This window comes from Taeniopygia guttata, chromosome 5, assembly GCF_048771995.1.
Source record: "Taeniopygia guttata chromosome 5, bTaeGut7.mat, whole genome shotgun sequence".
NCBI lineage: Eukaryota > Metazoa > Chordata > Aves > Passeriformes > Estrildidae > Taeniopygia > Taeniopygia guttata.
In genome coordinates this window covers 19,786,339-19,813,009 of record NC_133030.1, presented here as the reverse complement: position 1 = coordinate 19,813,009, position 26,671 = coordinate 19,786,339, and the positions used below count along the sequence as shown (strand labels likewise).

Below are 26,671 nucleotides of genomic sequence, written 5' to 3'. Positions count from 1 at the left end.
ATTACAGACTCTCTTTCCTCTAGATACCGATTATTCACATAAAATTTCTACCATGTCCTTACCAAGACATCTGAAATGCACTACTAAGTTCTGAGGCAGTAAGGACAGATATGCCTACACATTTGTCCTGATTGCACAAGTCTTTGTTGAGGCAAAAAGACAGCAGGGTGAATATAGTGAAGCTTTGAAATCCAGTCAAAGGAGGTTGTCATAAAATAATCAGGGTATGTGTACTGCATACTGAGCCCCTTCAAATGAAACATTTAGCTGTATGAGGTAAAACTAGAGTCATCCACATGTGCTAACCACTTGGATATTTTCCCAGTTCTCAAGAAGAATTTGTAGCTCATGCTTAGCTTGGTACTGCCACAGCTATCCTGCTGGCAGTACTTAAGGCACTGCTGAAAAGGCAGTTGGATACCTGCATGACTTGCAATATTGACAGGAATTTATACCAGTCAGACAGGACTGGTAGACTGAGCCTTTAGGTGTCACTGTGCTCTTAGGAGTAGAAATTAACTCCAAAAAAAGAGTTCTTTTTTTTTTTTTTTTCCTCTGATCACAGAAAAAGCCTCATTTGGTGACATTGGAGGTTTTCACATTCAAAGGTGCATGGAAATTATTATTAAGCATAAAAATATATTTGTAAAGCTGTGGAAAAGGAGTATGTTCTTCATGAAAGCCTACAAATAATCTGAGTCGAACAGTAGACTAATTGTGCATGACTGCCTGTAGTTGTACTTGGTCTACAAAATGGATCCAGGGATAAAGTGATAATTGCATGAGCTGCATGCTGTCATCCTGCCTTGTTCATAGACACTTGCACAACTAAAAAGCACTCATGTAACAATGTATCCTGAAAACACCTGGAATAGACCCTTCAGGGGTGACCTAACTGAGGTATACAGCCATTGTCAGACATATAGATCTTTATGAGAGAAAAATGTATCACAAAATTAAAGGTACTGGAGCTTGCTGAATCTAAACAAGATGCAAATTCTAAACAAGGAGAATTAACCATGGGAGCAAGCTATCCAGAGCAACAGTGAATTTGATTGTATCAGAGCAAGACTCAGTGCCTTTCTGGAAGATAGACCGTAGCTAAAAGCTAGATGTTGAGCTAAGCTCATGGGGTGTGTGTGTGTGTGTGTGTGTCTGTCTGTCTGTTAAACAAACAAACAAACAAAAAAACCCAGATGAAATTAAATGGCTTGAAGTATGCTGAAATAGAGGTGAAATGACTGATTGATATCCAGTAGCCCTAAGCCCCATGATTCTACGAGTCATTATCCACCACTAAGCATATTTTCCCTTGCATCATGAGTGAAGCCCCCAGCACACTTTTGGTTAGGCCGTCTAGGCCAGTTTTGAGACTCTTTGAACCGATTTTCAGCTGAAGATATTAAATGTTTGCATAGTCCCACCTCTTCGGCATGCTAAAGACAGTTTAACCTTGAGATGTTTTCAGGCTCGGGAGTAGATGTGATGTGGGACTGAGTCACTCTGCATGTTTACAGCCATCGGGAGGAACATGTGGACCGGGGTTTCAGGGAGTCAGGGAGTGGGAATCTACATGAACGTGGAGCAACTGCGCCACTCACACAAGCGACAGCGGGCTCCCAAGGGGATGTGCCTGAGGATGGAGCTGCGCGCAGTCGGCTCCGGGCTTGTCAGTGCTCACAGGGACTGTGCAGGGTACGTGCAGGAGATCCCGTGCACTGCTTTGCGGTCCCTTTTGAGGAGGAAGACCAAGGCACAGCCTCCTGCAGTCCACCCTGTGGAAATAATTTTCTTACGGACTATACCACTGAGAGTCTGTACCTGGCTCTTCATATTTTAAAAATAAGATTCCAGATCAATAGTTTGCTCAAATCTTAAGTGATGAAGTGAAATTTTACGGTATCTTGATCAGCGGTCCTTCTCCCTCAGCAGTTACATCCTCTGAGGTGCCTGAGAAGCCCGGTATTTCACCTTCAAAAATCATCAAACTTCTCGGCCATTAGGGTCACGAGGAGAGGAAGAGATTAGGCTGTTCCCGAGCAGGGAGCGTGCAGTGAATTCACCCACGGACACAGCGGCTAACGCTGCCCTGCCGCCCCTCACCTCGGCCCGGGCCCGCTTTCCCTCACGGGCGGTGACTGTAAATCGCGTCCCAGCAGCGGCACGGCCGATCTCAGGGCCCAGCCTCCAGCTAGCCAGCCCTTCTGGGCCGCAGGGTCGCACGGGGAATGCCCGGGAGCGGGGCCGATCTCGGGGCACATCCCAGGGGACGGGCGGGGTCCGCGCCCGCCGCGGCTGCGGCACCGGGAGGCGCAGGGGCCCGGGGCACCCGCGGCGCTCCCGCCTCCGCACGGCAGGTGGCGCCCGAGCAGCGCCCGCCCGGAGGCTGCGGGGGCGCGGGAGCCCCGGCGGCGCCTGCGCGCTGCGGAGGCGGCGGCGGCGGAGCGGCCTGAAGGAGCCCGCGGGGAGAGCGGGCGGCGGCTGCGGGGGTTCGGCGTGTCGCGTCCCAGGGCGGCCGTGATCGTGCGCCACGATGCCTGCCGTGTCGAAGGGCGATGGCATGCGAGGCCTGGCGGTCTTCATCTCCGATATCCGCAACTGTGAGTGGCGCCGGGGCCGGGGCCTGGGCTGGGCCGCGCCGGCCGTCGCCATGGGCTGGTGCCCCGTGGGGCAGGGGCTTCACCCCTCGATCCCCTTCCCAGTGCTTCCCTCTTCCCTCTGATCCCCGCGGCGGGCAGCTCGGAGCGCTCCTGTCTCACGAAATGGCGACGCGCTCGGGGGGGCGGCGCGGCGGGGAGGGGGGGCCGCATAAAGCATTTGCCCGTGGGTTTGAGCGTTTTGGGTGGGTGGGTTGGGGTGTTTCTCTGCCCCCTCACCACCCCTGTCAGCCCCTCCCCCGTGCCTGAGTGCCGCGGGGGTGCCGGGGGTCGGTGGCCGTTGTTCGCGATGCGCCGAGCGGTGCCGGGCGCGGGTGGGTGTGCGGCGGGGCAGGGAGAGGCGTCCCTGGGCTCCTTCCAGATCCCCGAGCGGCTCTCGGTTCAGCGCGTCACTGATGGAAAACAGGCCTCTGTAGGCGCCTGAGAGCAGGGCCCTCTGCGCGTATGCCTAGGCTCGGCTTAAATTGGCTTTAAGATTCTGCTTCGATGGGAATCAGCGCTTGGGATCGGTGTAATTAAAAATGGGATAGAGGGAGGTGCGAGTAAGTGCCCCCCCCTCCCCCCCCGAGAGAAGTGGGGGGAGCGTGTCCGTGAGTGTGCAGCGGGAGAGGAGAAGTACAAATCTGCTGCTTGGTGTGGGGGGAAGGGGTATGTTTCGGGGCACACCTCAGTGCTCAGTCTTCCTTTTCGTCCGAAATTGCATACAATAGTTTAATATTAATCGGAGTTAGAGATCTAAGGGTATGATGTGGCAGGAATTGCCTGGGGAAGGGCTAAGGTCGCTGTGGTTGGTGTGATGAAACAGCTCTATTTTGTCCACCTGTGAGTCTCTGTAGATCACTTGAGGCTATTTTAAAAGCAGTGGAGGAATGGCAGTAAGCTTTTCTCTCTAAAGATATAAACAGATTTGGAGATTTTTTTTTAATGCAAATTGTGTTGTTGTGACTGGGCTTGTGTTGACATTATTTAATCACACTGGGTTGAAAAACTTCATATTGGTGACTTCTAATAAAAAAACCTGGCAAAGAAATAATACTGGTAAAATGAGACCATTTAAATGCAGTGTCTTTATAATTGGGTGATTTGGACATCAAGACGTGTGAACAAATTCAAGGTCGATAATCTTCCTTAGAGCAGAAGCTGTTTGAATGAGCTGTTTTCTTTTTCAGAACAGTCGCAGATCCTTAGGTTGCTTTAGACTTCACCCTAGTGTGTGTAGAAGATGGCTTATAAAATGTGCAGTGTAGCAGTTCCAGGTTACACAAATGCTCTTGTGCTTTGTCTATTTGGCCTGGCTATTTAGTGAGCATTTTCCAATGTCCTGGTGTTCTGTGCAAGCTACGAGTGTAGCATAGTTCCGCTTGGTATCGTAGCAGTTAAGACTTGTTAAGCTGTTGTATCTACCCAATACAATTCACAGTTATTTTTTTAGTCATTGTTTTCATTGATTTAGCTAGAAACAGTATGACTTGATTCATCAGTGTTTCATGTCTTGCAGTTGGTTAACTTTGTTCACACTTGTTTTCAGTGGAAATCGCTAGAAGTAAATACAAGGGAAACATTTGGGCTCTTAGGTTTGTAACCTAAGTGTTCAGGAATGTGAAATAACAAAATTTAAGGTTGTAGGACATAACAGAACAGGTACTTATTTCCCCACAAGGCAATGAGAGAACAGAGCTGAAGCTACCTTGGTCCAGATGGGACAACAAACCTCTCATGCTCTAGTTTTCTGCAGGAGACACAAAGATGTAACTTACTGGTGATACAAATAAAATGTTAACACTTTGACTCTTCAAACAAGTAGTGGTATGTTTCAAATGTTTTGTCTCTGTCAAGACAGATGTATAGGAGCTGTAATTACTTGTGTATCTTTTTTGTCTTCATAATGAAAAGAGCAGCAGCATCTTTTAAACAGCTGCAGAAGAGCTGGTCTTCTGCTAGCAGGTGATGTCTGAAGCTTCCAAATAGCTGTGAATGGCATTTGAGCCTTTCCTTTAGTGGAGCTCTCTGAGTGCTGCCAGCTAACCCTGGGCTAGTGTACACAGACTAAAATTCGCAAAAGTGCTTCCTGGAGTATTCACAGAAGTACTCTCTGGAGACTCTGGGCTTTGTAGGTACTCCTATTGGCTAAACTCCCTCTTTGCCTCTTCAGTGAGGAGCTAGATGTTGTCAAGAACAAAAAGTAGGAGTTGTTAAGGTGAACGGCATCTTTTGAGTAAGCAAAGAAAGTAAGAGAAGGGAGGGAAGCTAGACACCATGGGCAGCTCTTGACCTCTATTTCTAGCCTTAAAATTGGACTAAATATCTGATAGTTACAGTAACATGGAAAATTCTGCTGGCATTTTTAATTTCAATCCAAATTTTGGTTTTGCTGGACTCTTGTATCTATTTTTAATACTGCCACAAAGGCTTGGCACTTTTACTTTGCCAATAGCCTGTCTGAATTATGAGTAACAGTGAAACATGGTGTCTGTGGGGGGGTTATTCTGAAAGAGTCTTCGCAGATAAGGATTCTACATTATAGATCTTGCTGAAAAATGAAAGTGCAGTTGTTGTGTGCTTCCTGTGCTGGGATAGATGCACAGCATGTGATTTCAAATAATTCAAGTAACCTAAACTTCTGGGGGGTACTTAAGTAAATTTTGACTCTTTGCCTTTGGAAATGCTTGATCACCTTACATCAAGATTTATTTTTGTGACATTTGTATCTACAATGTCTGCAGCACAAAATAATTTAGGATTTTCTTACAGGTTGGATATGTTACTGACTTGGGAGTGATGCCTGTCTTGCCTATCTTTATACCAGTCTGTTACAGGCTTCACATAAAGTCTTACTTGATAGCAGTTTTCAGTGTTTACAACTGTAGCTGATTGTGAACAAGCAGCTCACACTACCAGCCTGTCTTTAATACTTCAAAGCTTGGTTGTCATTTCTGTGTTGTTTAGACATATTTTTGGCATGTGGTTTGTCTATTAAACTTTTTGATTTTTGTCTTAAATGCTTCTATGTCATATGTATTTTTTAAAGCAGACTATTTTAAATACACTGATTTCTCAGAAGTCTGTGATGTTTTTTGTTAAGAACAGTTGGAATACTACTTGCAGCAGCAATTGTAAAATATTTCAAGGCTAAGAGAGGCTTCTTAGCACTTTGACTTTGCTCTAGTCTCTGTGAAGCTGTCATATTGAGTGTCATCTTTCAAAATGAAATGTTCTTTATTCATACAAGGATCAAGTGAATTTTCAAAGTATGATAATACAAGAAAATGAATTATCCTTTAGTTCTCTGTAGTTGTCCAGAATTTTGTTTCGGGACAGCTTCTTATTGTAGGCTCTGCATTTTGCATATGGAGGTCCTAGTGCAGATGGCAGATAAAAATATTTTTTAGAAAATAACCCTTTTAGATGTCTGTCAATTTGCCAGCAGATGCATGAACTTTCCTAGAGACTTGTTCATTTAGATTGTTTTGTAACACATATGAATTACTACAGTAAGTAGATTTTTAGCTTATCTTTCATAGACACCAGAGAAGAGACAAGAAGACTACAGGTTGAAAGCCAAACTGCAGTACTTGATTAGAATGGCCCAGTTAATGAGTGCTTGGTTGGTGTGACAGAGAAAAGTTACGTGTGGCAATGCTGTACAAAAGATTGTGGTGGAGTGGAGCTGAAAGTTCTGAACCCTGTGGTTTGGTGAAGTGCTATCCAAACTCAGGGGTTCAGGTCGGGAGGAGTCCTTGTTACTGCATGGATTATTATTATTGTGCCTCATGAACTAAAACATAACAAGATCTGCATGTGTTGCAAGCATATGGACTCCTGCAAAAAATATTTTTTCTTAAATAGTATGTTAAGTCTTTTCTTGTGTATGCACTGCAGAGCTGCTGAAGCAATTGGCTTATGCAAGATGGTGCTTTATAAACTCTCCAGCTGTCTTAGCTGACAGATACATCATCAGGAGTCTGTTTTCATTTTCTTTGAGTACAGCTTTATGCTTATCTCACAATGAAATACTTTTAAGTAATTTGTCACTCAACCTATTCTGCTGCAGTAAAAGTGCTATCTGCTATTCACGCTGAAAACCAGGAAAGCTTGCTTTTCTCTTTTCATTTGCAGGCTGTAATGTAGAAATAGTTTCTGTTACAGTATTAAGTGTATTACTGGTAACCCCCTGCACCACTTAAAATGGGGAAGCCAGTTCTCTTAGGTTTATGACATGTGTCTACGCAGAGGCAAAAGCTGCTTTTGTCACAAGTTTGGAGTTCAAGACAGGTCTTAATTTCCCTTTCTAGGTAACTGTGTTACCTTTTCAGTTTTGCCTCACAAGTTGGACAGACGGAGGAGGGATTCCTGAGTTTGTTCTCCAAATGTTTCTTTCTGTGTTTTCTTCCAAGTTAGTGTTTTTTTCACCAGGCCAAATTTTTTCCTTAAATAAAATCCAACATATATAATAAACAGAGGTCTATCTCTTCTCATAGAACTTAATGCATTAAATTTTCATTGTACTGGACAAGGGATAGCGTCCAGAAGCTGAACCTTCCAAAATGTGTCTTTGCTTCACTGCACTGGGACTGGTGCATCAGGTTTCAGATCAGCAAGTGGGGATTGAAGAAAAGATGGTTCATTAAATTAATCGTATGATGATCACCTGTTTGAATGGATGGCAGGTTTTGAAGTGCATAGCAGGTGTAGGTAGGAGGGGCATGTACATGGATTAAATGACTACATGGGTATGTATAGAATTATTTTTCTCTGAGAACAGCCACCCAGTGAAACTTCACATGGAGCGAGTGGAGCACATGCAGCTTGATTTAATTACCTGTAAGTAATTATTATATGTCAGTAATAAGCTGTCACTGTGTAGGCTAAAGCTACTGCATTGCCTCTCTGAGGTGTGGGTTCTTGTTTGCATTGCATGTTATGTTAAAGCAGGACTTGAAATACTTCTCTAGACAGTTGGAGCCTTTTTTTTACATGTATTCTAAGATTATTTACATTTTCAAGAAGTTGAAGGCAAGGCATCTTGGTTAGCTCTCCTATTGCTTCTTCAAGGCTGTGGCAGCGCATCTAATATGGTCGGTTTCTGGCCTGAAAAAACAGCCCTAAGAACGTGCTATAATAAGCACTAAGTCTTGCATCACTTGCTACTATTTGCAGGAGAGTCCTTTAAGGAAAACACAATTAGCATGAGATTAGTCTGAGGAGGAGCTCTGAAACAAAACTGCTGCTCTTCCTGTGGCTTCTCTGTTTTGGCTTGCTCCTGGTAATTTCAAAGAGCTCTGAGGGGCTGGGAATTTTTTTTTTTTTTTTAATGCTTGTTTAATTTGTGCATGTTTGGCTTAGAGGAGAGTAATGCAGGAGAGATAGTAAAGAGCTAGAATTTTTCATGTGACATCCAACCTCTCTATTAGATACCCTGGACTGCTTAATTTAAAATCCTTTGGATAAAGACTGCCCGTCAGGACTGATAAGAGGAAATTAAGGACCATTGCAGAGGCTATTATGTATCTGCATTAATTAATGAGCTCAAAGGTATTTTATGGTCCTGGAACAGTAGTTTGGAAATGGTAGCTAAACTAGGATAGGCCTCAAACTGTTCTTCTATTTGAACGTGAACTAAGGTAGAAGAGAGTCCACAGTGACTAGTAGGAAATCGGTGCAAATACTGCCTTATCTTGTTGAAGGGAGTGTAGCTCTGCAGTGTGAAAAGACTGGTCAAGGAAATGACTGCTTGGATGCTGCTCAGTCAAGGAAGGAGGAAGAGCTGCTTTATGTACAAGCCTAACTCTACACTTACAGTCCCACAACTGTTTGCATATCTTCTTGGCTTAAAGCTTCTCTTTTGATAGCAGTCAATGTTGTTTTGCCACCTAAACTGCCAGATGGATGTTCTGTATGTCACAAAGTCACTTGGATATGAACTTCTGGTACACTTTCAGTTATTTTAGGGAAAGCTCTGGTTTTAAGCTAGACATTGGTTACCTGGTTGTTTCTCAAATTTTCTCTTAACTTGTAGTGCTTAGTTAGAAAAAATAGCCATAGTAAGCATCTAAAATCATTAAACTAGTATTAAATTTTTACTGTTTATTACATCTGGATTGGAAAGCTGCTTTTGTGCTCTTACTTCTCTTATGAGGACAAGGAGCTAATGGATTAGTGGATTACAGTAAAGCCTGTGACTCCCTTCTGTTTCCTGAGAAGTGTTGTTACAGGGGCAAATCTCTAGTGGCACAGTGGAGGAAGAAGTCAGTTCAATGAAGAGTAGTTCACTTACTGTGCAGAATAATAGAAAATATACTCTACATATAAAGTTCTAAAATATCAGTAGGTCACTGGTCTCTGTCTTAAGATATCTAATCACAGCAGGATGTCCCAAGACACAACACTCCTAAACTGCCTTTGTGATTTGTGATCTTCGGTGTGACAGGCACTTCTTTTCTTCTGATCAAACAGATCTTGTGGAAGGACAGCATGCACTCCTGTTTTTGTTCATAACAGGATGTTAGCACGTCAGTAAACAAAAAGCTTCTTGTTCTTCAGACTTGAATAGGTTGATTTGTGAACAAAAGTGAAGTCGTACTAACTTTTTTTTTGTACAGATGTTCAGTATTTTATTGTAGTCTCTTTGGATTAGTTGTGCAGTGAGTTTGTAAACAATTGCACCAACAAGCTCCTTCAGACTCAGGTGGAGCTGGAGCTTGCACCTCTATTGTACTGCCCTGGATAGTTTAACCTGATGAAGGAATTTATGTTGACAGATTGACAACGTGAGGATGAGCAAGCAGCCACTCTAAATGTATTGCTATGCAACCTGTCTGCCTTTCTTTTGACCTCTTCCCTGCTGTGCTGAAGAGCCAGCTGAGAGATTAGGGAGAGCTGGAGGATGGATTTGATGTTTTACTTCATGAAGATCATGATCTGCATAGCAAATGGCTAATCTATCCTCTAGAGCTGTAACATGAGTATCTGTCCTGCTGGCAGGTAAGAGTAATGGTTTAATTGACTGATATGAGCGAGTAAAAAAAGCTCTTTCACAAAGGCAAAAATGGAGGCACTGATTACTTTTATGTCCATATTTTCCTCTATCTCTTTCTGTTTTTACAGTGGAGATGCTATTATTTGTTCTGGTTTTCCCTGTCTTTCAACCAGTTTCTTCTTCTGTTCTCTGACAGTGGGGTTCAAGAATGCAGTATAGTTTTTGCATCTTTGCATTCTTGAAGGCTGTTTTAGCAATAGAAAAGGCAAGTGAGTCATTTGATTGCTTTATGCCAACTGAAGTGTGTGGACAGTGAATGGGTGAACTTGTTCTATACCTGGTCATGTCTTATGCTGGCACTATCACTTGTGGTAAAGCGGGCGTGACTTAGCCTTAGTGTAGACTTTGCCATCTTGCTTTTGGTTGTTAGGCTCCCAAACTGACCTGCAGCAGTACAAGGCAGTAGCAGGAATGTGTGTGCCAGGATGAAAGCAGTGTTTAGGAACCATCTGTTGTTGTCTCTTAAGAAGCATAGCCTTGAATCAAAGTAACTCTCAAACTATCAATGCTTTGCTCAAGGGAAGCTGGGTAGCAGTTAGGCTGTGCTTTCTCTCCCACTGAAATGGCCAGTCAGCTTGGATGCTCCTAATGTAGAGGCTAAGGAAAACATAACCAGAAACATTCTTATGTTTGGAAAACAATGACTCGCAGCTTTCAGGGAAGATGTCTAACATCACCTTTAAAATTGAGAATTTATCTTTTGTGTAAGAACTGTGTTCTTCCTAAGTAAGTGTTCCTAGCCATGAAGGAATTCAGAGAAGTTCCTGGTCTTAACCTTGGTAGTATTTGTCTTCTCCCTCCCAAACAGAAAAGTCGATTTGTCCTCTCTCTTCAAGGCCTGTTTGATAATTGAATGTGAATAAAGTTCATGTTATATTAGACCTATGATAGTGCCACAAAAAGTCACTTAAACTACTACTGGCCTTTAAGAAGCATGACAGAATTGTGGCAGGCTTTTTCCTTATGCTAACAGTCTCCTATCCTCTGCTTTATAGCTCATGCCAGCAGTTGTGCATCTGTAATCATGAATTGTCAGATGACCACAGGGCAGGTAAGGCTAAGAGGTAGCACAGTGTAGCAGTTCTCAGCTGTCTGAATTCAAAACAAATTACTGGCTGGGGTCAATTACACTGACTGCTGGCCTTAAGCAGATTGGAGCCAGATGAGTACTGGTAACATCTAAACTTTTGTGAAGTTATTTATTTATTTATTTGTTGCTTTAAATGTTGACAGTATGTCTGTGTCTCAAGACCTTGCCTGCAGAAATGTACTCTGCTCAGTATTTGCGTAGCTGCTGATAGAAAAAAATGCTTCTTCCTTTGGGAAATAAATGTGTAGGCTTGGTCAGAAATATATCAAGTGGTTTGTATGAAAGTTAAGAACTAGCAGCAGTTCTAGTTAGCACAGGTGGGTTGTATGCCTCAGACTTGACTTTAACAGTCTGCAGTTAATATAGCAACAAGTTAATCCTGATGAAGCAGGTCACTGTCTGAGTGAGCCAAAGCAGCCCACTAATTCTAACCTTGAAGCACTTACTTAACCTTGCAACCCTGCTGCTAGGTTACTATTAAGATATGTCAGGTGTTCTTTTCAAATGAATGGACTCAGCAAACCTCTTTCCTGTAACCTCTCTTTTCTCATTCTTTAGGTTGTAATACAGAGCTCCAAACAGAGGAATGGAGGTGTTTTTATGCAGTCCTGAAGTGCTGACTGTAGCCGGGATTGCTGGGAAATACAAGAATAGTAGTTGGTTCTCTGATGAGCTGCGTGATTTACAGTGTTCCCTACTGTATCTTTGTTAAACAAGATGGTAATTAAGGATAATACTGCTCTGCAGACTAAATTTACCTTTTCTAATGAAGGCAGTAGGCAGCATGATGGAGTCTGAAGCCTGACAAACTGCCAAATGTGAAGTAATCACCCAGGAGCACCTTGGACTGTGTTGTGGCTGGGTACCTGTGTGCTCAGTACCCATCTTGGAGATGATGAGCAGCACTCGTGCAGTAGGGCTGTAACGCTACAAACACTACGTGTCTTTGCAGCAAAGCAGCAGCCAGAGCTTACTGACTTGCAGTCACCTCTTTTAATAACTTATTACAGATATTTAATGATAGTCTGTTAAAATGGTAGAAGTCTGAATAAGTGAAAGTGAGAAGGATATGGCCTGAACTCGTATGCAACATAATCTTCTTGTGCTCTGGCTTAACTGCTGTCCTACCCAGCAGGTTGTATACATGACATGACCTTTATCAAAGCCTCTCCAAGCTGAATGGTGTGGTTACAGAACATTTTGTTGGTATACAGCTCTGATAATTTCATGAGAGTGGAAGCTGAGTAACAGCCCAAAAGTGTGGCAGAGCAATCGCCTTTGTTAGCTCTGAAATGTAAGCCTTTATTCCTGCAGCATAGCACTCCCTCAGCTATCATCATCTTCCTTTTTACTGTCCTAAAGACTACTTGAGTGTTTCTAGTCATGGTAAAAATAGAATATGCATATAGGAATTATTCAGTGAGTGCTGGCAAGTCAGAGTAATGTGATGAAAACTTCTCAGTTAATCAAGCACATTTTAACAGTGCCTTTCCACACTTGATGGGATGGAAGATCTAGCTAAAAATTGGTCCTTGGTTTATGATACTTGTGTTTTCTTTTGTCCTTTATAATGGAGGCTGCCTTCCACTGTGAGATTTTGTTTTGCTTTGTTATCCTCTAATAAAAGCAGTTAATCATGTTTGAATAAGGTTACCATACAATAGAAACTGCTGAAGTTGAGGAAATTTGGGGTTAGATACTTCAGCCGGTTTTAACTTGTGAGTTGTCCTCAGCATTGTGTGATTTCCCTCAGTGTCATTTAACACTTGGTGTGCTGGTACTGTTCTTTAAAACTACAATTGCAGGCTTGCAGAGACTGTAATCAGTAATAAGGTGAAAACTTAATTGTTCAATGTGATCTCCAGTATATGGAGTTTTACTTTTTATCACCTGTTAATTGCTATGATGTTTGTTTGGTCATAGTCTGGATGAGATCATATACTGCCTTCAAAATAGAACTGCCTGAAGGAATTATTCAAAAAAGATGTTGGTTCATATGCTAAGCAAGATTTAGAATTTGAGATAATAAACCTTCAGATGTGACTCTGGGGGTTCCTGTCATCTCGCTGCTACAGCTGTGTGCATGGGGGTGGGATTTCCATGTTTGTGTTGCTGAGCCTGCAGACTATTTCTACAAAAGGTGCTGACTTCACAGATTCCTGAAGTATTTTAGTCAGGCTTTGCTTAATGCTCTGTTGCTTGCTTAGGACACAAAGAACCCAATTTCTAGCAGTAACTGATAATCTGTGAGTTGTAGCAGGTAAATAATGCTGCTTGAAAGGTTTGCCAGGAGATTTTGGTGGTTTTAAAAAAGTAAAAGATGGCCTTGATTTCATCTTGGGTTAAGAAAAGCTAGCTGATATGTTAGTTTCCCTTTCCTCACCCTATTATTAACATTTTAAAATTGTGATTATTACCACACTTGCTGAGGTTAGAGAAACAATTGCTATAAATTCAAAATAAATATTGCAATTCACTTTCCTTTCAAACATAGTTTAAAGATACAGAGTAAAGACCTAGTTTCTAAATTTAAAAACCAAATATCCTACTCAGGCTAGCAATGTCCCAGACTGAGTTCTATATTCTCTGCCCTATTAAAGTAAATGAAGTACAAATTCTCCAGATTCTGTGGTTATGTCTTAATGAGATGTGCTCTTCCCATGGTAAAAGGGAAAATAAACTAAAAGCTTTAGGAGATTAAATTTTTCATCAGAAGCAGATGTATGGCTGAAAATAAAGGAAGTATTTTCAAGTAGCTTACAAAATTGGAGTGTTGTTTATTTACTTAAACATTTGCACCCTTTTGGGGTATGTTACTGTGGCCCCTTTTTTCAGAGGGTGGGTCCCTGGAGCAAACTACTTGCTTCAGTGTAGTAATGAACTCCTAATGCTGGCAAGTGCCCTAGAAGCAAACATTTGAGTATCTCTGCTGTGTGCTCAGGACAAATAATCCAATTAAGACAAATCTATAATCTATAAAGGAAGACACTTCAGGTCTTAGACTGTATGACTTGCTGCTCATTTAAACAATAAATAGTGTTACTACTTTAAAACCAGCTTTCTTTAGGTTGACAAGTGAAATTAGAACAAAACTGATTATGTGTTACATGTTGTATTAGTAAAAAGTGGTTAGACTTGGTGACTCCCAACAGATGCATCTTTATAAAGAGAGGGAACTATACTGTGTTCTTTAGCTTTGTCATTTTAGAAGTTAATTGGAATTTCTAGGTCAAATTAAAACTGGACATTCTCTTCTACTTTATCTGGAAATCAAGGTGCATACAGATAGGAACTACAATTTGTTTCAGAACAGGTATTGTAAATTATTGAACTCTGAAGTTGTGGGTTGTTTTTTGCCCTGTGGAGTGCCTGCCAAGGCACCCTGCACTTAAGTCTTCTGAGCAGCAGCCCATACAAAACACTGTTGTAGAATGGAAAAATTCAATTTGAAGTGAATGTGTGGAGTCTGGAGGTATTTTGTTAAAAGGACAAGGCAAACTGAAGTAGTTGCTCCTATTTTGGGCCCAACATTTCTGATTGTACAGTGTGCTGTGGCTGCTCTGTGTCTGTTCTCTTGTGGCCATTGTTAGAGGCAGATTAATACAAACCCATTTCCTGCATCTTATGCAAGAGTTGGTTTCAGAAGTACCTAACTTCAGTTTATTTTTTTGAGTCTAAGTCAAGAAATTACAAAATCTAGATTAATTTGTACTTGGCAAGGGATTCCTTTATACTTGGCTCTTAAACTATCCTAAGGCACTTGTTTCCTTGAGTTACTTAGTCACCTTTTACAGGGCCTCTTGTAAGATCCCCAAAGGAATAGTGAAGGGAGGATTAACAGTCCTAGGGTGACACAAGCTTTTGGACATGCAAATGTAGTGTGATCTTTAAATACTGTGAGATGTTTCTATTGAAGAAAGGGTTGAGATTGGAGGTGCTTTGGAATGCTGGTCATGATCCGCTCTTCAAGCCTTGTCACATCCCCTGTTTGCACATTCATGGCTGTAGCTGTGTTCCCAGTGGTGTGGGGAAATGTGTGGTGTGAACACAGGGCATGTGATCCCCACAACTCATGAGGCTGGACCGTTTTGAACCAAGGCATGGAGACTTTTACTCATAACCTTGTAGCAAATATATGATGAAGAGGGAAGGAAGCTGTCGTTTTCTGCTGCTAGTTGGTGTTTGGAACACTTGAAACCACTTGAAACTTTTGGAAAAAGTTTTAGACTTATTGAAATTTTGAGTCGGTACAGGTCTGAATTAACAACAGAACTAAATGGCCAGTTCTGCATTGCTGAAATGTACTTCACTTGCTTCCCTCAAATGACAGGCAGCTGATCACAGTGCCTGAGCTGGCTGTTTTACCCTTCTGTGTTTCTACTCATGTAGGAGAAAATAGACCCAGATGTCTGTAGAATCTTGGTGACAAAAACCAAAATGCTAAAGAGTAATGGGCTGTTTTGGTTTGGATAGTGCAAATATTACTTGAATAAGTTTGCATTATCAGAACTTAAACTACAGCTGTTTCTCTATGTAACTTGAATTGGTACTAGAAATCCCAACACCTATTCTTAGAATCAAAGGTTGATATGAAATACTGATGTTGCTGAGTAGCATAATATTGCCAAGTCATGTAATAAAGTGTGACTTTTAAATATTTCTGGTTTTCAAATTACTTTCATGAGGTACATTGAAAGTCTGAACTTGTATCCTAGCTGTGTGAGGTCTTGAGTCCTTGGACTCCTTGTGAGTCTACTGTGTTTCCTCTTCAGTCTGTTAAGAATGTTTTTAAAGCTGTTGAACTGAATGACTGTTCAACAGAGAAATAATAGTAAATTGGCTTGTCCTTAAGGTGAGGAATAACCTGAGCTGCTTGTCTACAAGATTGTGCTTAGGAGAGTCACCCCTTCAAAGCACTGTCAACTTAGTAATCACATAGGAAGTAAAATTCACTTTTCTCTGGGCAGTTCCAGGAACAGAAAAACTGGAGCATTTGTGAAAGTCAGTAGCAGTGGCATCTCAGGTTATATGCAAGTGACACTGTCTAAAGTCTGCAAAGCCTCTTGAAACAGGGAGGTCCTTAGAGCTTCTCAGATTCCTGTCTGAAGTGATGCTTAAGTTACCTCTGTTTGCCTTTAGTTCCAGTGATGGAAATGGAGAGTAGTAACTCCTCCTGTTGTTTGTATGTTCACAAATGCATGTTTCTGTTTGGGTGAAAAGATGCTTTGGGTGGCAGAGGGATGTCCCAAGCACTGTGTCCTGATACGTGTTCTTTTCATTTCAGGCAAAAGTAAAGAGGCAGAGATAAAGAGGATAAATAAAGAACTAGCAAACATTCGGTCAAAATTTAAAGGTAAGTTACTTGATCATACTGTACTGTATATATTTCCATATGACGTTCTTTCATGGGGTTTTGTTTTTACATGCTTGGACATCTTTTGTCAACTGCTGATTTAAGCAAAATGCTAGAGCAGTCTGTTAAAATAACATTTAAAAATGTTCTCTTAACTATTGAACAGTTCTGTGATGCTTGACCATAATAGAAGCAAACTCCCTCCTCTATCAAAAGTTGGGCTACTGGTCACAAACTATTTCTAATACTTGGCCTTCTAACCATGTGACTGCTCAGCCTGTTTGCTTGCAGAAAGCTGTGAGGCTGTGAATAGTTTGAAGTAATATGGGTGGACATGATTTTTTCCAGTAAAACAGCATCTATTTAAACTTTTCTTCCTTCCCCCCTCTTCAGCCCCAAGCCCTTTATGGAAGTAATGGGTTAGGCTGTTTTATAGCAGAATTAAATTAAAATACGTAGTTGCTGAAGCTATACATCTTGACCAAAAGCAACAGCAGTACAAATTATTTGTATGAAAAGGATATGTAGTAACTAATTTCAAGAGGCAACAATTAACTTTTAGACAACACAAGGTAAAACTCATGCTGTTAGCTGTATTCAAGTTGTGTATGTTATTTCAAAGTTTCAAGATTCTGAGGGGTAGTTGGGACATTTTTAAATGAGATTATAACAGTAGTGGCTGTGGCAAGTTTACTTTAAATAGTTATGGGGCAGTGTGTGTACTTAGATGAGGTATTGCAATGTGGAGATCCTATATGTACCTTCAGAATCTGCTGGATTTTTAGTACATTAATTTACCACAAATGAATTGGCTATCCTGGCTTATACTAGCATATCTGTTTGGAATACTTGATACATTAACAAATAACTTTCCTGAACTTTGTATGGTCTGTGCTACATTTTAAGTAGGATGTCTCTTAAAGGTGTACAAAGACCTTCAGAAACCTGAGTGTCATCAACAGCTTAGAAGGGAAGAGTTAACCATAGTGCAAGACACTCAAAAAATTCTTCTAAATTAGAATTCTTCTAAATCACGTGCCTCTTTGTTTACATTTTCTCTTAGGAAAATAGGTAAAAGTACATGAACATTTAATTCTTCCCTGCTTACTCGTGAAGCAGGGGAGAAATTACAGATTCATAAGAATCTCTGGCTATGTAGAACCATAAATCAGGCAGTAATCAGAGAATAGAGGTGCTTTCAGCAAAGTAGTGACATAATTTTAGACTACATGCCTTGTGTAGCATCCTTTAAGCAGTATTTAAATAGTTTTGAATAGAGGTCAGTATATGCTCATTCAGTAGCTTGAGTGGAAGATGGCTGAACCTTGTAGCTGATACTCATTATGGTTTCTTACTAAATCTGTATGGATTTTGGGTGGAAAATTTTAATCACCTGAAGACAATAACTTGATGAAGCCTGAGCAAAAACATACATGTCACCATTTGGAAAAAGTTGTGTTCAGAGAACTTTTTTTGTAACTATTTGAGGCCTTGAGAGTGTGAGGACCCGATAGCTGTTATCTTTCTGCTGCATGGACTTCATGCTGTGTGGTTCTTCCTTGCAGAAGGGCTATATAAAAATTAAGAGACCATATGCATTTTATTCTTGGTTTAAGTGGACATTATTCAGTTTAGCCTAGTTTCTTTTCATGTAGCTCGGACCTTAAAATGTTTTTAAATAGTTTGGATTAAGACAAATGTGTGACTGTGAACTTAAGATGAAGCCCCTTGCTAAATAACTGTGGTGAATACTGGCGCCCTGAGTTATTATTTATACCTGGCCAAAGATGCAGCTTTTGGACTGGCTGCATGGCTATTATCAGGGAAAGGTCCAAGAAACAAGACCTCTTGACAGAGAAGTTCTTGCTTGACACTAATGTAGGAGTCTGGTCATCCTCTGGGCTTCTGTATGCTTCAGCACGTGCTGTTGCAGTATCTGGATGCCCATCCCATGTAACTTGCAAGGCGTATTCTTACACTTTTGCAGACAGAACCTCAATATTTCTACTTTCGTTCTAGTGTGCAAGTAGCTGTCAAACCTGATACCTGACTTATGTTTGGGTAACTTGGTGTTGAAAGTACCCTTGTATTTAACAGGTTGGGATAAGGTTTCACATCTCTGGTCAAGCAATATTTTCCTTGAACTAATGGAACTTGTGCTATGGCTTTGGGTTCTGATCCAGCTTTTGTGCAGCAAGTTCAGCAGGAAATTGGAATCTCTGTACTTAAGGTCACTGTGTCTGTTGTCTAAGCATGAGGAAGCTCCATTGCTGAGGTCACTGTGTCCTTGACGGTTGCTTTAAATGCTTCTGCATTAGCTGAGATAAGAAGAATGTAGTAGACAGAAATTACACCAGTGTGATAAAGGAGAAGTTGTAGGAGTGAAGTGTGCAGAGATGCTATGCCTTTTGTTTTACATGTTCAGACTGTAAGCTGATTTTGCTCCCATGCTTGAACCGAAATGGAAGTCTCAGTGTCAGAGCAGTAACTGCTTTGGGAGTGAAAAAATACCCAGTTTATTAAATTGTTGTATCACTTTGACCTCTCAAACCAGAATTTGTGTATTAATGAAGCTGCCCACAAATGTGTAAACTGTTTCCATGATCAGAGGAACTCTGATTCAGACTTGTACTTTTTTTCCTGCTCTGGCATTAGAATTTAATTTTGTTCTGATTGCTTAGTAGGGTTTGAGTTACAAGAGTGGCTGCTAGATTTCAGAGATGCTTCTGTATCTTCTTTTTGGCTCATGCAGAAGTGCCTCAATGTGTTAATTGTTGCTTTTTTTTCCCCTTTTTTTTTTTTCTTCTGTAGATTTGGTTTTCCATATTTGAGCAAATTATCTCTGTTTTCCCAAAATACACAGTAACCCTTTGGAGGAAGTTAAGCTCTAAATACCTGTTTTAAACTGAAGCTGTATAACAGTGAACTCAGTAAATTGCTTTCCTGGCAGCCTGTGAAAGCATAGGCTTTATTTTTAAGATGGACCTGCTTAGTCACACTGTCTTCTGATCATGTGTGACGACAGTCACACAGTAAAATCATAATGTGTCTTCAGTGACAAACTGAATTGTTGGAAGTAAAATTATTCTTCAAATATGATCTGAGTTGTAGGGCTGATCTTTGTTCTGGTGCTAGTAGTATGGTAAATAAATACTAGTTTATGGATTTGTATGGGTTGTTTGGCACAAATATTCAGTGTTTGATATAGAGGGCTTGGACTGTTACCCCTACAGAAATACAGATCTTGCCTCAAAGTGTAGCTACATTCATAAAAATCAAATTCCGTTTTCTTAGCCTCTAAGCTAGTAGTGGCCTTCTGATACGGTATATCCCTGGATTGCTGCCAACTGCATGAACAGAGGTCAGTGTAGGAAGGAAGCAAAGAAATACTGTTGTCCATTCTGTGTTGCAAAAGCCATTATTGTGGCTTTAAAAGCTAAAATTTTAAGGTAGCAATCAGCCATGTGAAAGCTAGTGAGATTAGACCTGTGAGGCTTCCTTATCTATCCCCAGTGAACATCCCAAGGACTAAACTGTTTTCCTGACCTCTCTCACTGGTTGTAGGCTCAGTAACAGTGCAGCACACTGGCTTTTAAGTACACTGAGTTAGATTGAAAAGCAGGTGCTATTCTTTAATTTATGTTCCAAACTAGAGCTGGAAGCTGCTGCCTGAGAACCAAAAGGTCTTAAAATATTTTCTTGCCTTATTTATTTTCAGAGGGCTGTGTGGAAGATAATGTATGAGCATGGAAAACCAAAACTTCAGTGTTCAAATGCTAAGGAGGTGATACACAGAAATTTGGAAGTAGTAATTATTTCTTAATAGTACTCATTGTTTTCTTAGCCAAATAACTAATACATTTTTAAGGAAAAGCAAGTAGCCTTTGAAATGCACGCTGTGCTCAAAACCTGCTGACTTGTATTGTGAATCCTTCCTGTTTCTGCTGACTTGATTTGCAGCACTTGCAAATGTTCCTGAAAGCATTTGAAAATGAGCTGAGTTAAAAGAAATTATTGTGTATTGCAATAAAGATAACAGAGCATGTGACATTTCCTTCTCTTGTTTGGATGTTTGCTTGGGACTGGGGGAAGCTGTACTATTTTGGCACATACTTAAGCAATGAGACTTGTTAGTAATGTTTAAAATAGAACCCTCAGAACTCTTCATAAATGCAACATGGAAGGGAGTGGAATAGTTAAAATTTCAGTAAGAATCAGAGTCACAGACTTCTTCACAAGACAGCTAGAGTTAGACAACTATTGTGAGACCTTTGAAGTGCTCTTTTTTCAAATTGCTCAGGTAATTAGATAATAAAAAATTTTAAAACCCCTGATATTCTGTTTTTGCTGGGAGCGAATAAGACTTTGAAGATGAAATGTAGGAACTCTAACTTGGTCTAGTTTATAAACTTCTTGCCTGAGAATTCTTGCATTGCCTTCACTTCTGTATACAAGAAGCAGGAGCTTTTGAAAGTAGTCATTGAAGCATTTTTTCTGTCTTCAGAAAAGGTGTTTCAGGTACTGATTTTACAATATTTTTCTTTGATACCACATGGTAGAGAAGGAAGCTGCTTGTTAATAGGATGGTGATGTGTTTTGTGCTTGATTCCATGGTGTAGCTTCTATCAAAAATTCTTCAAATACCCTGATATCCAAGGAGCTTGCTAATCTGAGCTCTTACAATACTGGCATCTTGGAAGGATATAATGTTGTAAATAGCTGGGTCCTAAACCTAAAAAAGGAATTGCCAATCTCTGATAAATAGTTTGTTGTGAAAGTTGATGCAGTTCAAAGTATACATATTTTCATCCCTTATGTTCTTTGTTCAGCAATTGGATTGCAGCATTCTATAATCCCTCTTCCCTTCTGGTATCACAGAGTCAACAGCAGTCATTTGAGAATATAAGAGATTAGATTTAATACTTTTGTATATTGCTGATGGATTGTACACTAACAGGCAACTGCAGTTCAGCCTCTTGGACTGCTGGAAATTCGATTTTGGAGATTGGTTGGGCTGTCTTCACTTGTGGTGAAGTCCATGTGAAAGCTACTTTTTGATGTCTCTTGGTATATCTCAATCTCAGAGAAGCAACTAATGACATTAATGCTATCCAATACCATAGTAAGTCCTCAATTACGTAGGGCTTGGCCAGTAGAGTTAGACTGACTAAAATGGATTCAGCTTATTTGGTGCCCCCTTCTCTGAGTCACAGTAGTATCTGTTAATGGTTTGAAGAAAACATGTCTTTAGACAGCTTTCTGCAGAGCTGGCTGTTGTCAGAGGATGCTCACAGGATCCAGTGCAGCAGAATTTCACTGCCAGGATATCTTCAGTAGTGTTGCCTCCTATATTGAAGTAAAATGACCTATATTGGCTTCTGTAGTATGGACCTGAAGACAACTCTTTTCACAACATAAAAATAACTTTAAGGTGAGGTTTTTTGTTGGCAATTGATTCACTGTCTGTGCCAGCAAAGAAAAATTAACGGGTGCCTAAAATCCCAAAGTAGAAGGGTATCATTGTCTGCATTGAAATAGCCGTGGTTTGTTTAAGTGTATCTCAGTGGAAATAAGATTAAATAGAAGAATTTTTTTTAAGGTCAAAATAGAAAGGAACCACCAAAATGCATAGTTGCAGCCTGTAGACAACCTTTTACCATCATGTACTTCAGTGGGCTGGTATGCTTTCTCTTGGCTCACTGTTGCATGTCCTCACACAGAGATGGTAGTCTTCATTCCTTCACTAACTGTAAGTTTAGTAGTGGTAAGGTTTCCTTGGTTTTTATCCAGTCTGTGAATGTGGTGTGAAATCCACGGGAGCTGTAGATTCTTGTGGCCTGGCAAATTTAATATGCCTCTGTATCAGTTCTTGAGAAGGAAGAAGGAGCAACATCTGTACTATTAAGATTCTTTTTTAACTTCAGATCTATGTAATAGGCAGCTAAATATAAAATAAAAAGGAAGCTTAGCTTTTATTGGCAAGGGCAATGGGTAAGGAATATCCTATTGAAGCTTTAGTGTATGCAGTGCTGTTCTGACTGAACTTGTCTGTCACTAAGGAATACACACTTGATGTGACAGATAAGTTATTCCAGGCCCAGAATGCTGAGGTGAAGGAGCTTATATAGTCTTTTAGGCAGCAGTAGATATCAGAATTTTGCTACCCAGCAGTCAGTCTTGCCTGATTTACTGGATACCCCTTTATTTCCTGATTTGCTGGCTACCCCTGTATTTCCTGATTTGAGGTGGGGAGAGGATGTAACACAGAAGTGTTATATTCATGTGTAGCTCTTCCCTTCAGGAAAAGCAATGGTCTTCCGATGAACTGGAAGCTGCACTGCTCCATGTTGCTTCTGCAAGCTTCTAAAATCAGCAGTACTGCAACATATGGCCAAACCTATTTTGAGTGCATTTTTCTTCTGAAACTGGAACACTTGTGAATACTTTCATTTTACAAAAACTTTAAAATTCCATGGTAATCTCATTTTGTGTGTTTCTTTGAGTCTTTGGGATAGACCATTGTCACCTGATCTTTGTAAAACAGCTTGCTGGGTTTTTTTTTTTGTTTGTTTGTTTTGGTTTTTTTTTTTTTTTTTTTTTTTTGCTACTGAGTTCTCTACAGTGGTGCACTTGGAAAAATATGTTAACACTTTGACTGAGATGAAGGTTTGATAATTGGTTTAAGAGGAGAATGTGTATAGAAGACATCAATGTTCTTAACCGAAGCAGGAAAATCAAAATGGAGCAAATATGGATGTGCTGCCTCTTAATAAGAACATACTCCAGGGGCACTGCAAGTTACTTCAGGGACTACACGATAGCATTATTTCCTATCCTTTCATCACCATCCTTTAGGATATAGATAATGGTAGATGGAATTATCACTAAGTAACCAAGGTAAAAGCTCAGCATAGACTTAATTGCTGTTTGTTTCATTGCTTTTCAGGTGACAAGGCTCTGGATGGTTACAGTAAGAAAAAATATGTCTGCAAACTGCTCTTCATCTTTCTGCTGGGGCATGACATTGACTTTGGTCACATGGAGGCTGTAAACCTGCTCAGTTCCAATAGATATACAGAGAAACAAATTGTGAGTAACTTGAGCTCTAAAAAAGATAAACTGGTCTGTCTAATATCCTGCCTCAGCTGTGGAGTCTGTAAAGAATTTTGCTTCATTCCCCCTGCCATGGTTTAAGGCCTTATTTTAGCTCTAGGAATGATTTTGAAATCTAAACACCTTTGCGCACAGGGACTTCTTGAACTAGTTGCAAAAAATGTGCGTTCTGCATAAAACTATTACTCTTTTTAAGAAATTGCCTTGAGTCTTGCATTAAAAGGTAAGTAACCTTTTAATTTTCTGAATGTCTCTTTCCATCTCTCTAGGTAAGGCTGTGTTTATCAGGTGCATATAACTTATTAGTATTTGAATAATAAGCCAAAATCTTGATTGCTCCCCATTCACCTAAACCAATCTTTTGAGTATATGCCAGAATAGACTGAGAAAACACTTAAAAACAGATAATTAGGGTAACAGTGAACTTACCCATTTTTGTTTAATTCGCTTAATCTTTCTAGCTTTTGCTCTGTCTAAATACCCATTTCTGCCCACGTGGCATTGGAGAGAAGTGTATGTGTCAAAGAAATCATGTTTCTTTTTAATGCCACAATAAATGAAGTCAGCTAAAATACATTTTTCATGTTGTGACTCACAGGGCTATCTGTTCATCTCTGTGCTGGTGAACTCCAACAGCGAGCTCATTCGCCTGATAAACAACGCCATCAAGAACGACCTTGCCAGCCGGAACCCCACCTTCATGGGCCTTGCTCTGCATTGCATTGCCAATGTGGGCAGCCGGGAGATGGCAGAAGCTTTTGCTGGAGAAATTCCCAAAATTCTTGTGGCTGGGTAGGTGTGACATGCCTCTTTCAAATACAGCAGCGATATACTTTTCAGCAGCTTGGTTCCATTGCAGCACCTTAATCCGTGCTTGGGCTCTACAGCCCTGGACTTACAGTATAATGACAGTTCCAATACCTGCAGGTTCTTTCACTTGCCTGAGTGTGGAGTTGCTTGTAGGAGTGCAAGCACATGGAAATTAAGACTTTTGGTGTCTTGAATAGGCTTTTACAGCCTTGTTGTGAAGTGATTTTTGTTTTGGATAGATCTGTGGTACTGTATACCCCTGAAATACATATGTTTTACTTTCCTTACCTCTCCTGATGAAAAAAGAAATAAATGAACCTAAATAGATGTTTATATTACAAATTTTCTTATAAACTGAAGTTCTTATGTAAATGTACTGACTTCATAAGGAACATGATAATATTGATTTGTGAGTTTTCTTGCTTCCTCTACTAGCCATATAAAGAGCAACACATGTAAATGGCAAATAGTCGCTACCAACTTTCTTACTTTGGTATAGCTGAAAGTTTCTAAACTGACCTGGCAAATGTCTGAAACTATAGTTGAGTCAATGTAAAGTTGGACCTGTGATTGTAGGACTAATTTATTTTAAAACTTAAAATGTCCAAATGCAAACAGTGCATTTAAGCTCTTATAGATATGAAATGTTTTAGAATGTGCATGGATCTTTTTATAACAAGTAACTGTCTTACATTAATATAAAATGTGACATGTGGCATAAGAAAGATATTAATACTCTAAATGTCAGGCCACTACCACTGCCAGGTGATGTTCTCCATGTAGCATAGTGGGGACAATGCTGCAGTGATGAGTCATGGGGTTTTAATAAGAGAGCCTTAAAAAATTCCAAAAATTTCACTTGGGTTCACTAATTGCAAAGAGAGCACAGCACCTGCAGGTCAGTTGTTTAAACTTCAAGCTGTGTTTATGTTTTAAGAGATCACTCTTCAGGGTCTCATTCCTTCTGCGTTTCTAAGATAATATATACGAAATATGTTTGTGTGCCTGTCCTGTCTAAGTGACCTGGGCAGAATGAGCTTTGTCAGTTACATTTGCCAATTCAGCATAGCCCTCTTGGCTTAAATATAAATTAGAGACAGGAGGAATAGGTTTGTGGTTTTTAACAGAGGTACAACTTGATCTCATGGAAAACTGATAAATTTATGAAGAATAGCTGGGCTGAACTTCTACTGGGAATATAGAGGTTTCTGAACATTTAACCAAGATTAACCATGTTACAAACTGCCTCTTAATACTCTTACTGGTAGTGCTCTGTACATTTTATAGCTGTTGTCTGTCCATCACACAAAATGCTTAATCAACAGCTTTGTGGAAAGGAGTTCACTGAACTAGAATAGTTGCTTGCCACTCTTAAAATAGTCCATTTCTGTGCCAGCAGCAGGGATGGCAAGGTGAACAGATTTGTTGGTTGTGTGCTTGTTGACAGCCACCTTACATTCTAGCTGGAGATGCTGAAGCTGTTGAGTAGTTCGTGGTTTCCATCTGACATGCAGGACCTATCAGTAGATCCAGCTTTGATCACATTCATAAGGTAGTATATCTGAACTGTCTGATTTCAATCAGCCTGGAAGAAGCTTGTTCTTGTGATCAATTGAGATGAACTTTCAGTTCTCGTAAAAGATGTGAAATTCCACTCTAGTTTGTAAAGAATCATTACATATTTCTTGTAGCTTCTATAATAGTTGAAAACTTGACTAATTAAACTTACTGGAAAAATTAAGAAGAACAAATACTTCAGCATAAGAAGACTTCAGGGAACTTCTGTTGAAAAGATGCAGCCTGGCCAGGGATGCTGAGTCAGTGTGAACTCTGGCATAAAGCTGTCCTGCAGGTATTGCTGTGCCTTAACGACTGTATTTTAAATCAGTATGTATGTCTTGCAGAGACACTATGGATAGTGTGAAGCAAAGTGCTGCTTTATGCTTGCTGCGTTTATACAGAACTTCTCCTGACCTTGTTCCCATGGGAGACTGGACATCTCGAGTGGTGCATCTCCTCAATGACCAGCACTTGGTAAATCAGCCTCATTTTGCTTCTTGGGCCTAGTGTGTATAGAGAATGATGTGACTTCTGCTGTAAATACAGCATTTATTTCTGCTTGAGTCTTTCAAGCAAGTGGCTTGCTGTTGTCTTCGGGCTTTGGGAAGAAAATGGAAGGATTTGCCCTTTATTTGCTGTATTTATTAATTTTTAATAAAGCTTTGTTTACCTTTTCATTGTAGATACAAGAATAGTATGTACAAGTTCTTCTTTTCCTCTGGCTGTAAATTAATTAATCTTATGCCTTGTTACACTAAGTCACATTGCATAGGTGTAATATTAATTGTCCTAGGCCTTTTAAGATTAGATCTGCACTAAAGATTCAAGACTTGATTTGCCATTGCTTAGACTTCCTTGTCCTGTCATTCTTACTTTGCTTAAAAAACTCTCTTGCTTTAGAAAGGAGACCCTGTTTTTTTCCCCCCAGTCCAGTTACTTTATGAAAATAAGGCTATTAATACCTGTGCCTCAATAGTAATGAATGCTTTAGTCTGCAGTAGTAATATCCAGTGCTTGTGTTATACAAAGCCCTCTCCTCATGCTGAGTTGTA

The 26,671-nt window shown here is 40.4% G+C and overlaps 1 protein-coding gene across 4 annotated transcripts in view; it reads left to right on the top strand.

The window, feature by feature from the left end:
* The first annotated feature begins 2,383 nt into the window (after positions 1-2,383).
* Positions 2,384-26,671, top strand: part of AP2A2 (adaptor related protein complex 2 subunit alpha 2) — a 44,516-nt gene continuing 20,228 nt past the window's right edge. For 3 of the 4 annotated variants that reach the window (XM_012574170.5, XM_012574169.5, XM_012574168.5), the window contains exons 1-5: positions 2,384-2,600; positions 16,068-16,136; positions 23,083-23,225; positions 23,848-24,041; positions 25,964-26,093. In XM_012574170.5, the coding sequence (XP_012429624.2) occupies positions 2,534-2,600; positions 16,068-16,136; positions 23,083-23,225; positions 23,848-24,041; positions 25,964-26,093 (603 nt within the window). In that variant the 5' untranslated portion in view covers positions 2,384-2,533. The remainder of the gene's footprint in view (positions 2,601-16,067; positions 16,137-23,082; positions 23,226-23,847; positions 24,042-25,963; positions 26,094-26,671) is intronic. The other variant, XM_030275473.4, reaches the window with a different exon arrangement.